At 40.4% G+C, this 12,892-nt stretch overlaps 1 protein-coding gene across 1 annotated transcript in view; it reads right to left on the bottom strand.

Annotated features, from left to right (window-relative positions):
• Positions 1–12,892, bottom strand: part of TEC (tec protein tyrosine kinase) — a 53,683-nt gene continuing 40,791 nt past the window's right edge. Inside the window, exons 7-18 of the mRNA XM_069790669.1 lie at positions 12,424–12,605; positions 11,422–11,487; positions 9,612–9,666; positions 9,370–9,449; positions 8,727–8,860; positions 7,440–7,514; positions 6,472–6,643; positions 6,090–6,306; positions 5,476–5,540; positions 4,254–4,372; positions 3,740–3,897; positions 1–1,119 (exon numbers count right to left, since the gene is read on the bottom strand). Of these exons, the coding sequence (XP_069646770.1) occupies positions 1,042–1,119; positions 3,740–3,897; positions 4,254–4,372; positions 5,476–5,540; positions 6,090–6,306; positions 6,472–6,643; positions 7,440–7,514; positions 8,727–8,860; positions 9,370–9,449; positions 9,612–9,666; positions 11,422–11,487; positions 12,424–12,605 (1,401 nt within the window). The 3' untranslated portion in view covers positions 1–1,041. The remainder of the gene's footprint in view (positions 1,120–3,739; positions 3,898–4,253; positions 4,373–5,475; positions 5,541–6,089; positions 6,307–6,471; positions 6,644–7,439; positions 7,515–8,726; positions 8,861–9,369; positions 9,450–9,611; positions 9,667–11,421; positions 11,488–12,423; positions 12,606–12,892) is intronic.

Below are 12,892 nucleotides of genomic sequence, written 5' to 3'. Positions count from 1 at the left end.
TTGGTTCCAAACAATAGTTAACATTCAGTTTATTTACATACACGTGTAGTATGACATTTTCTGTTAGGAACAGAAAGGTTAGATCACTGTACATACAGATGACAGTCAGAAAGACGAGCCCTCCTTAAACGCTCTTGAGAGTTTCTTTCATTTACAACCCCATGTATCGAGTTATGTATGTAAGTGAAGGTAGGACAAACTTGTGCTTGAAAATTTCAAGAAGAAAACACACTTTATATAAATAAATGCATGGAATTTATATATTTACAATACATACAGCATATAAATTATTTTATAATTAATCCAAAACAAGGTACTATTGTACACTGACAGCCAGTTGTGCTGAATCTTGGACTTATTTTTCACAAGTAACTTCAAGACTAACTGTGGGAGGTCTCTGGTTGACCCAACAACCTAGAATGGCTTGGGGCATATCACAGCTCAGTTCTGAAGCAAAGCTTTTTGAGCGTTACACTAAATTGAGGACTGTGCTGTTAACAACCTACTTACTATGTGCAAATGAGAGGCATGTTTTGTGCTCTTGATGTGTCATAAAACACCCATCAACCAAGAAAAATAAAGTTTCTGGAGAATCTCTGTGAACATCTCAATGTCAGTAAATAGCCATTTATAGACACCTTCAACTCTTAAGCATGCAAATCACTGCTAATACTACTGCCTGTGTAAAGAGAAACACAGAAACGTGGACTGTATGTACATGAATGCAACCCACTAAATGCAAATTAGGCTCCTGGGTTTTGCCTACATTCTCTCTCTTCCTCCATAAAGAGCTCAACTTGCCAGCTATGCAATGCTGACTTTTCAGAGAAAACATAGAGACTGCTAGTATTGCTGAAGATACTGTGCTTGTTTCCCAACATCATTTAAAACTCTGTGCTGGAGTGGATCAGATGTTACAGGTTCCCCATGCTGTTTAGCAGCATCCAGCAGCTTACAGGATCAAGCCTTTTAAAAGAAATGGTGAAGCCACATCTCTGGAAAGCTGCTTCTTTTCTGTACTTGTGCTGCTGTTGTCTTTTTTCAGAAAGCATCTTCACCCTCTGCAATATCAATGATTTTGTGAAGCAAGTCTTCAAAAGTCGGGCGTCCCTCTGGTTTCTAAAAATAAAAAGCACGCACAGCTGTGATCAGAAAGCAGTAAAGTTGTGTTGATTTTGATAAATTATTAGTCTTGATATCATTCTATGGCTATAAATATACCATTTCATTAGCTGCGACATGCAAAAAGATTTCATTGTGTGAATTTTGAATGTGTTGCTTCATCTCAGTAAGCGTCACCTTTTTTTTTTTTCCTACACTTTGAAAAAGCATAAATAGGTGTTGCTGGACTACACTCTTCATAATAATTCATTATTTTGCATAATGCTACACTTCTTCATTTTTCTTCCTCATTCCCACCTCTCCCAAAGAATTGCTCCAATCTTTCTTTACGCAAGTTGTTCATGCTCCTAAGAATTTTGAGTGTCATTCTCTGAAACCTCTTTTACTTCTACTTTATTTTTTGGACTCCGAAATGAGACTACATCAGACTTACACAACGGCCTCCTTTATCTACTCTGTTCTCCATAGAGATCCTTCTGTGTCATAACATCCTGTTTGTTTTTTTTTTAGTTACAGCAATAAACTGAGATAATCTCTTCGCTGACCTTCCTGACACAGTTAATTTAGCATCTTCTGAATGTCTGGGTTAACTTGCACTTTTCCTCCATTTATCAGCCTCTTTAGATTTGTATCACCTGCTGAATTTTGAAGCCTCAGTATTCACTTCCCTCTACAAATCATTAATAAATTTATTAAACAAGGACTGAGGTACCTACAGTTAATCATATTTTATGACAGACTGACAGTATCTTGCCCTTACTTGTGTCCTGTTTGTGATTTGCAAAGATTCTTTCTCTCCCATGTGATGACTGCTTAGATTTTTATGGTTAAGAACCCCTGATGAAATCAGTAAATTTTTAATCAATTCATTGATGCTCATGTAAGTCCTATAAATAAATATTAACATTCAAAGAGCATTAACAAATAACTTATTATCTTCTAGGTAATTTATTATTCCATTTTAATGACCATTTCAAGCAGGTTACCAAGTACAAACAAAATTTAATGATCTGTAGTTTCCTAGCTCCTGTGAATAGCTTTTTTGAACTACAGACTTATTTGTCATTCTGTGGCCCTCCAGGGCACTGTTGTTTCTGATGTTTTTTCCACTGCATAAACCAACTGGTTTGTAAGTTTTAGACATCCACCAGTTGGTTTGATGACTAATTGCTCTCTGTTCCAGCACCTTGTCCTCCAAGACAAGCATCAGACAGTATGTCATCTCTATTACTGGAAAAGAGCAGTTTTTTCCCAGCACCCCTTGTGGCAAAGACTAACTAGAAATAAATCATGTAGCTCTTCCCATTCTTGGTTTCCTCAATTTCTCTCTCAAAATTAGAGGCCTCTATTAAATGCACCTATCCTCTTAGAGACTTTCCGCTTCAATACTACAAAAACAGTTTTATACTGATTTAGTTGATAGCATTGAGTTTGGGTCTGCTGCCTGTCCTGGTTTCAGCTGGGACAGAGTTAATTGTCTTCCTAGTAGCTGGTAAGGTGCTATGTTTTGAGTTCAGTATGCCAAGAATGTTGATAACACTGATGTTTTCAGTTGTTGCTCAGTAGTGTTTAGACTAAAGTCAAGGATTTTTCAGCTTCTCATGCCCAGCCAGCGAGAAAGCTGGAGGGGCACAAGAAGTTGGCACAGGACACAGCCAGGGCAGCTGGCCCAAACTGGCCAACAGGGTATTCCATACCATGGGACGTCCCATCTAGTATAGGAACTGGGGGGACTGGGGGCGGGGAATCGCCGCTCGGGGACTAGCTGGGCATCAGTCAGCGGGTGGTGAGCAATTGCACTGTGCATCAATTGTATATTTCAATCCTTTTGTTATTATTGCTGTTGTCTTTTTATTATTGTTATCATCATCATTATCAGTTTCTTCTTTTCTGTTCTATTAAACTGTTCTTATCTCAACCCACGAGTTTTACTTCTTTTCCTGATTTTCTCCCCCATCCCACTGGGTGGGGGGAAAGTGAGTGAGAGGCTGTGTGGTGCTTAGATGCTGGCTGGGATTAAACCACGACACTGCCCCTTTGACCTCTGTGAAAATTGTACAGTCAGTATCTTTCTGGGTTAGGAGGATTAATAGTACCATGTATTTTTAACTTTCTTTATAAACCTTGGGATTTGTATTTAGATTCAACTGCAGTTAATCTATATTTCCTATATAATTTATAATCAGGTAATAAAGCATTCCTTTAAAAATATTTTCAGTCATTTTGGCATGTTTCTGTAACGATTAATAAACTGAGGCAATATAAAATCAGATTCTCCACCTCTGGGCCATTCTGACTGAATTTTTTTTGCTACCAGTATTTGTATGCAGATATAATTGTGACCAGCACAGATTTACCAATTATTTTATTTTGTTACTAAATGCCTTTGCATACTGAATCTGTCAGTCTGTCTATTTCATTGAAATTTCCTTGGTGGTTTTTCTTATCACAGCTCTAGTTCAGTTGCAAACCAGGGGGAGATCTTTGCTTTAGCAATAAAGACGTGAATAGCTGAGAGAGCTGGATACAGTCAGAATGCTGCAAGAGACATTAATTGCTGTTGCTAGATTGACCTTTTTTTCAATTCAAAGACAAAAAAAATAAAAAAAGTATATACCTCCTGCCAGCACATCATCATTGTTTCATACACCTGCTTGCAGGCTAGTTTGGGCCGATACAAACGATGTCCTTGGCTAACCATTGTTACCACTTCATAGTTGGAGCTTTTTTCAAAGGGCATTTTTCCTTCTGTAAATACTTCCCACATTAAAACACCTTAAAAAAAAAAAAAAAAGATTACGAAAATAAGCGAATAATTTCTTAATAATATATGTTTATTTTGAGCCTTGGGCTCAGGATTTCTGATAGACAAAGAGTTTGAGATCCATGTTCTAAAAAGTGTTCACATCTGTCATTGCTGAAAACATCTTATTCTAGTAGCATAGGTTTTAATAAATAACAGTTCTAAAGGTCTCTGTGGAACTTTATGCAAGCATAAAACCATGGCAAATGGTTTCTCTGAGCTTCTTCTCAGATCTCTTCATATGTCTGAATCTTTCCTAATAACTGGAGCTTAACTGCTATCGATAAAATGTAAAAATAGTGCTTTCTTTCAATGATGAATGTCTTACCAAAGGACCAGACATCTGACTTGCTGCTGAATCGGCTATAATTAAAAACTTCAGGGGGGCACCATTTCACCGGGAATTTAGCCCCCGAGGAGCTTGTGTATTGATCATCAAGGACATACCTAAAAAAAAAAAAAAAAAAAAAAGAAAAACATTATATCCTTCAGTCAGCCTCCAAGCCTGCAACTCATAATTTAGATTTGGATTTTAATATTAGAAGCTCATATTGCCACCTAATGGCCATGATTGTTAGCATCACACGATAAAAAAAGCTTCTCTGGGGCAGTACTAAGGTTTCAGTCAAGACCCAGTTCATTTTTCTGATTACCTCAGAGTCTTCTCTTGTGACTATTAGCTATACAACACAGGTCTAGGCCACCCACAAGTTAAATGTCTGTATTACAAAAGAAAATGATGCAAAAGCATAGATTTCTCGCTCTGTTTCTCACCAGCCAGTCTGAATTCAGATGTCAGGGGACATGCAAGCTCAGTAGCACAGAAAGGTGGCAAAAGCCAAGAAGAGCATGGTCAAACCACAGTGCTTTAAGACCTCCCTTACAAGCGCTGCTCCCCACTCCCTGCCTCACCCACGCGTCACCCACCTGATGTAGCACCCGTGGGTTGCTAACATTGCTAACGAGGGCAGGAAATTAACCCTTCTCCAGGTCTCAGCACCTCTCAGCACTTCGGCTAGCGAGATGCAACTTTGAACCACCTACCTCAAGAGGATTCCAAACTCACTGAACAGCCTCTTTCTACCATTTATTTACCAAAATACAGATTAACAACTATTATCTCTGCAGCATGAGCTCTGCTGTCCGAGACACAAGCTCTAATGTGCCCCCTGCATCACTGCAAGATTAAAATTTGCAGGATTTTCACAGATGCTACAGAAGTTGCTAGTAGAAGACCAGTCAGACCACAGAGTCAGTTTAAAGCCAGTCCTCTCATGGTAAACACTAGACACACTTACCTCGTTAGAGAATAAACTGCCTAGTTTTGATTTTCCAGAATTAAAATGAGTAAGGTAATCCACACAAGACCATAGAATGAGCAAGCTTTAAAGGCACTGGAAAAAAAATGAACCATACGATGCTCCCTAGAGAGGTCAAAAAAGATAATTTTTGCCTGTATTTTGCTGGGCATGTGTTGCTTTATGGCTAAGTACAAGGGTTAGGTGAATTTTCCCAAATCCCCACAAGTATGTTTGCACACTCAGCCGTACCTTGTCATTCCAAAATCCGACACTTTGACCACTCCTGAGTCACTCACCAAGCAGTTCCTGGCAGCCTGCAAAGGGAATGGTTAGAGTTTGATGAAAAACTTGCAGTCTCTTGCAGACAAATTACAATGGTCTAACGAGGACTTTGTCCTCATTGCATAGCAAGTTCACTGATTTACAAAGTTCAGTGGTGTATTCTCATTATGCTCTGGAATAAAAAGTACATGTGCATTTGCTCTTGATAGTACTACTTTGACAACTAAACTATTTTGTAAAAAATCACCAGAAAAAAATTATCATTTTGAGGAATTCATGAGTGGTGAAAATGGCACCAGTAAAGAACAGACATAAGCTACCATTTCAGTGCAAATAGCTATCAACTCTTTATAAAAATTTCAGACTTTATTCCATTTTCTCAGAAGAGAGAAACTTCTCATCTTTTTCTGGATGGTGGAGCTTTAAAAACTCGCTTCAAACCTAAACAGCCAACTTAAACTACTTAGAACTTCCTGCAAGAACAAAAAGCAGTCATTTACAAACAGGCTGTATCAAAAAGGAATAAGTAAGCTCGAAAATAAAAACTTCTAAGAAGAGTATATTGCCTAATGGGATGTTACCAGGTCTCTGTGGATAAAGCTGTTTCTCTCCAGGTACTCCATTCCCTCACATACATCTTGGCACATAGTGAGCAGGACGTCTTTACTCAAAACTCCCCGCTTTTGTCTCAGGTAATTGAGAAGGCAGCCATGCTCCATGAACTCCGTCACGATGTAAATAGGTCTCCGTTGTGTGCACACACCATACAGCTGAACTAATTTAGGATGTGTTAGCTTCCTGAAAAGATTGAGATCGTGTCGTTATTACTTCCTCCGCCCAGTGCTAGCTCTCCAACCCACAAAACTGCAAAAAATACCACCTGCCCCAAATGTTTTATTTATAATCAGTATATGGCATCAGAGGCCTAGAACTGCCAGTAAGAGTGCCAAGCACACAACTCACATCATTACTTTAGCTTCTTCAATGAAATCCTCTTCATACATTGCACCTTCCCGAATTGCCTTGATGGCCACTTTATACTGCGCCCTCCATTTCCCAAGGCGCACTACGCCAAACAGACCGCTCCCCAGTTCTCTCATGAATGTCAGTTCCGAGGGATTAATTTCCCATTTCTCTATAAAACAAAACAAATGACAGCCCATGACTCCTGTATTAAGGAACCTACTGAACTGGCAGGTGATAAGGAAGAGGAAAGGGAAACTGGATTACTAGCAAGTTAGGGAATTTAGGGAGAAAACCTCTTAGAATTACCTTGAAAACTGAACACTTCTATACTTCACAAAACAAACACACTTTTAGGTAGACATGACCTTTAGGCAGCTCCTGACCAACACACAAGGCAAAACTCAAACCTTCTTGAGGCCAATAATTACGTACTGATATTGTCAGACTTGATTTCAACAAGCTGCCATCATAGAAAGTTGTGCCAATACATAGCAGCTGCTCACATCACCTGATGTGCCATGCTTAAAACAGGTTATTCCAAATTTATGTAAAAAAAAAAAGTAACCCCTCCACAAAGATCAAAGGGCCAAAGCTGAGTCAGAAGTCCGGAGGCTTATGAAGAGCCAAAGGCACAGCTCTTTAATCGGGCAGAGCTCAAGGTGTCCACAAAAGCATGGAGGAAGATGCCGAATTCCCCTGAAGCACCAGTGACACATTCTGCCTCTCCTCACTGCTGCCCTTGGCACCACATGCCTGCCACCAGCCGTGATGCCTTTGCATGCCGATCCTCTGAGCAAGGGCCTCCAAGGTACAACCTGGACCCACGTAAGTTACTATAGCCAATCACAGCACAAAATTAGGTCTTTCAAAATTTTTAGAAAATGTTGTAGCGTCTTAACATACATAAAATCATTAGAAAAGGTACATGTAGATGACGTAGATATGCGTAGATAACACGCAGTTACCATAGCTGAATCCTGCTGTTGTTGGTGCTGTCGTCTTCTTTGGGGTCACTGGGTAACGCAGCCTGGTAACGAGACCTGAGGTTCAATGATAATTCAAGAGACACAGTTTACTTCTGAAATAGCACCAGGCAGCAAATCAGCCACGTGTTCACTGCAAACTTCAACACTGATTAACAATAAGCTTATCGTTATATACAGCTTTGGCCATATTTTCTGCTATTGCATTGTGTTGACTATTAAAAGTGCCTACAAGAGGTACACAGGAGCACTCACTGCATTTAACTTGTTGCATCTTCTTTACTGGCGAGAGATGGATACAGATACATGCATACATATTTGGGCTTTACAGTTATGCTGGCACCAAGACGACTGAGGACCCCTTTCACAGATCAGAAAGATTACCTAAAACTCACAATGTTACTTTTGATCATTTCTGTTTCACACATACAAATCCCACCAGTTTCAGTTTATGTATATTTTTATAAATAAAATAAATGCTGCATGCTAGCTGAATATTCTCCTAAAATCTTGTCAGAACTTGATATGACAAAAGGAATGAAGCAATTAAAAATAAGTAGTCAAATCAGTTGTAATAAATGAAAGGCAGCTTTATGTTTTTGGAGCATATTTTCCAGAATATCATCAGGAAATGTTGGGTCATCTGAGCTTGGTATAAACATCTGGAAAATATAGCTCATGAGGGAAATTTATGCATAGACTTGACTTGAAAAAATATACTACATTAGTATCTGTGCCTTGAACCCAATTCCTGAATTCTCCCCATCCTATCATACAGTGGGAGGACACCAGCATCAGCCGTAGATCTGAAGACTTATCTTCAGGGATTTCCTGAAGAACACATTACTATTCTCCTCATCTGTTTGGTATATGGAAAGGTAAGATCATTTTAAGTGGTGGTGGCCTGCAGGTAAAATAAGCTAGTGCCTGGGAATACTCTGGGGAAGTACCATCCCTATCCGTCTGCTGTGGGTTATAGCAGCTGTTGGAGACACAATGTGGAGCTGAAAGAATTTTTCATGACTCAATCCTGACAGCTGTTCTTCTGCTACTCTAGGGACAGTAGCATTACTTTTTATTTATTTATTTTTTACACAAAACTTTTCAAATTATTGTCTATATTGGAAAAAGGCAAAATGCAGTGTCTGATGACTTCCCTAAGAAATAAGGATCGATAAAAACCTAAAAACCTTCATAAAAAGCCCTAAAAACACCTCACACTCCTTTTCAAATCAACCCTAAGCAACAGGAAAAATCCAATTCACCTACCTGCTGCGTTATGTTTATGATACTCAATTATTTCTGGAATGGAGTTAAAGAGATGTTTTTCTGCGAGGTAGTACTGCTTCGGTGTCGTCACTGTTTCTTTTATATGGTAGTGTCTTATTCCTGATGAACCTTCTCTGGAAAAATAATAACAATAATAACAATTAGTAATAATACAACTTCATTTGTTGTGAATTTTTTAAGAGGATCACATTGACTAGGAAAAGGAAACCGAAAGGGCCAGCATGGGTGCCCACTGTCACACGTTTCAGGAACAGCTTGAATATCAAAGATCCCAAGCGCTGGTGACTCACCGTCATCTCAGCGCTCAGACCAAGTTGAAGATAAACCCACAAAAGGTTAATTTTCAGCCCAGCGAGCTCCCACACGCCAAGGCAAACACTTGGGCTGGCAAGAGGAAAGAGACCGAGCGGGGTGGGAGACCAAGACCTCCTCCTTTGGGTGGTTCAGGTCTACACTGGATTAAACCAAACATGACCTAACCATGGAGTCAAGAAGCTCATTTTAGTCACCCATCTTTTTTATCACAGCAGCCCTCATTGCTTTATTGAGCTCTCTCCTGGGGTTTCCTCCAGGCCATGGATTTGGACAAGACAAGGTGTGCAGAGCAGCCACAGAAACTCACCCTCCAAATTTTGTATAAAGGGAAACTGTATACAGGCCAGGCTGACTTGAGTCTCTCACCACAAAACCACCTTCTTTATCCTAAAATGCAAGCACATCGACAGTTTTGTACAAGTGGTTTTAAACTGCACGTCTCTTCTACTCGTTCTGTGATTTGCACATGCCAAAATAAGCCTTCACTTTAATAAAAGAAGCTACTTGACGCGAATTTTACAGTTAATACTGTAAGGCTGCTGTGCTCACCTCATTTCTGAGGAGCTGCTCTGCCTTGCTTCTGTTCAGGTTTCTGCTGTACCACCTGCAACACGACATCAGTAACCAAAACTTCTCCAAGGTGCGTGATTTACATAAAATGCTCAAAACAAAGTATTACAAAGCTACAGATTCAATAGTTTTATGGTAAGCGAAGGTCAAGAACTGAACCTTTGTTAATGTGCAAAAATCAGTCCCTATTACATTGTGCCGTTCTCCCATAAAAAATGCCCTGAAAAAAAACATCCAGCGAGACCCCACAGAAGCCAATAAAGTGCAGGTAATTGAACTAATTTTGTGGCAAAACCACTTCTCAAAGATGTGCAGGCTGATGGCAGTAGTTGCTCTGAACGGCAGCCCGAGGGCAGGCTGGCAGCCCCAGGGAAGCAGCTGCCCACACACCGGTCGAGCCACCTGCGGAGCTGCCTGCTAGACCGCCGTTTCGTTCAATAACTTCACGGTTCTGATTTTCCAGGGAGGACCCACCTACCAAAGAGGAGCTTGAAAGTGAATTAAATGTCACGGTTGCACATCCCCAAGGCTCGGTGCTGCACGGGCAGGTTAAAGCAGCCACAGAAGCACTGACATTTCAGCCAGCTGCAGCAAATAACATAAAAAGGAAAAACACGCAGCTTGCAAATGGCATGGTGCAATCATTTTGAGCTATGCTGTCACAGCGGTAACCAAGCAAGAAGGTGGCACGGCAGCCTCTGATCAAGTTCTGCTGTACCAGAGGTAGTGGTTTCTTGCAGTTGGTAGATGACCTGGAGTAATCCTCCCTGGACTGCGCAGTGACTCAGAATTATAGCCCCAAGGTGGTAAGGCACAAAGTGGCTGGACCAGATAAGGCAGCCCAGTTCCTTCCTTCCCTTTCTGCCAGCCCCACAGCCCAGCCCAGAGCAGGGCAGGGCTCTTAACAAGAGCCTCCAAGATGAGAAAGCAACAAAGAACAAGTAAATCCCTCTCGTAAAACTGAGGGCAAAATCCCAGAAGAAATTTGACCTTCTGTCAAAACACAGCAGTAGGAGCCATACGTGGCTGAGAGTAGTTTTGGAGCTACTAATGTGGTTTTGTAAACTGGTTTTAATTATTTCCTTACAGCTCCATTTTATCTGAAAGTCACGAGATATATCTTAAGTTCTCAGGCACAACGGTTTATGCTATAGTGACATTTGAATATCAAGAACAACAGGCTTGGAGACTACAGTGTTAAACATTATCCTGAAGTTCTTAAATAAATACTCCATAATTAAACATCAACTGGAAAAAGCTTTTACAGCTGATAAGTTATATGCATACACTGAGACTTAAAATGCACCGAGTGATATATTCTCTTGAAACTTAGAGCTGCCTTCCAAAATCTCTGTTCTGTTGTTTACTTTGAATTATTTCCACTATTTTGTGCTCTACTATCTCACTGCCACACACTTTGGATAGATATGTCACTTTAATATTAAAAAAACAATTCAGCACACTTATAATAGGTAAATTTCCTTTAAAGTTTCCCCTTGTCTATCAAGAGAATTGGGAGGGGGTTTTTTTGCTTTAATAGTAATAGCCTAAACACTATGTGCCTGATGGCCATCTCACTGACTTGACTCTACACTACAAATCACAGCAAAATTAGTGAGGAGAATCAGAACAAATATATGCCTATTTCAAATATTTAAGTTTCATCTCTGAGATCAATGCTATCATATGTAAGTAATTGCTTTCGAAACTTTAAAAATACATTGTCGTTCTTAAAGCATAGGTTTAATTTTATGATCTTCCAGATTGTAATTCAGATATTCACACTTACTCATACTGATCAAGGTTGTTGGACTTCTTTCCTGTTACATAGTTGCTTGGAATATATCCTTGTTTTCTAAAAAAAATATATAATATATCATCTGAGTGAAAACATGTAAAATTGCACGCCTAGAAGACACTGTTTCATTCTGCTAATCACCAGAGGTCCCTTGCTGTCATTTATTTATTACTGACCCACACACTCAACTGCTGATTATACAGAAACTAATTTTCCACGTCAACATTTCCATATTAACTTTCACTGCACCTAGAGAAGAGATACAGGCAGCAAAAGTGTCCAAGAAAACCAGCAGGAGGGGTGAAGAAGCATAACCCTCTGCTGCTCTGTCACTTCGGCGCTCGGAGGTCCCAGTCAGTCACTGGAAATACATATGGAGCCTGCCACGGCCTGATAACTCATCATTACCTCTAACATACTGCGACAGGGACCTGATAAATATTGAAGTATGGAAGCTTTCACCTTTAAAACCACAGGGAAAAATTTTAATCCAGGGAATGTAAAGTTGTAGTCATTAAGGCATCTCAGTGCCACTCTCTCTCAACTCATTCAAAGATTGCCCCTAATGATCCAGCTATTAAATAAGATGGTGATTATTCAAGTGTGGAAGTCAGATCCTGCTGAGCTGAGTGTTAACCATATTGCTCCCTAATGAGCCATTCCCCAGGGAAGCGGGAGTACTGTACCAGCCTAGCAAGGCTTTGCAGCCTGGCTGGTGCTTTAATTGGGAAACCATAAAGTCTGACAGGAAATATAACTGGAAAAGCTTCCAGTTCTGCAACAGCGTTTGCGCTCAGGCCCCAGAATTTATTAAGAACAGCACTTTTTAAAATTGGTTTCTATGTAGAAATACAGGTATGGATGAGATTTCAGGGCTGGGGTCCAAACTGGGGTCTAATACAGTTATTTGTTGACACACAGTCAATATGAACTACTACAACATGAAAATAGCCTTATGAACTTTATAATGAAAAATAAAGAACTCATGTTTACCCATATTTGTCTCTCGCCTTCCACCAGTGAAGGTCGTTCTTCTCAATCACTGTATATTCTTCACCTTTCTCTAATCTTAAATCATGATGTTCTGTAGGCTCAAAATCATACATTGCTACCACCATCTCCTCCTCTTCATTGCCATTTTCTTCAACTGGAGGAACAGGTGGCGGAGGCCTTCGCTGAAAACGACCCAACATGATTATCATCCCGCTCTGCTCCATTATTCCACCCCATCCACCCTTGCCATCACACCAGTGCAAACTAGCCGAGCATCCCACAGGCAAAAGCTGGGCTAGTTCCAGGTTGCCCCAGGAGTGAGCTGTGGTGGCCCGGGAAGGCAGCTGGGGTGATGGGCAGATGACCACCATGGGGCTGGCTCGCGCTGCAGCCCCGCAGCTGCCAGTAAAGGGCAATGCTGGCTGGCGTTTGCTTTTCGACCACCTCTCCCACCAGCAGTACAGACACA

The sequence above is a fragment of the Haliaeetus albicilla genome, chromosome 1 (assembly GCF_947461875.1).
Source record: "Haliaeetus albicilla chromosome 1, bHalAlb1.1, whole genome shotgun sequence".
NCBI classification, from domain to species: domain Eukaryota; kingdom Metazoa; phylum Chordata; class Aves; order Accipitriformes; family Accipitridae; genus Haliaeetus; species Haliaeetus albicilla.
This window is presented reverse-complemented; position numbering and strand designations above follow the sequence as displayed.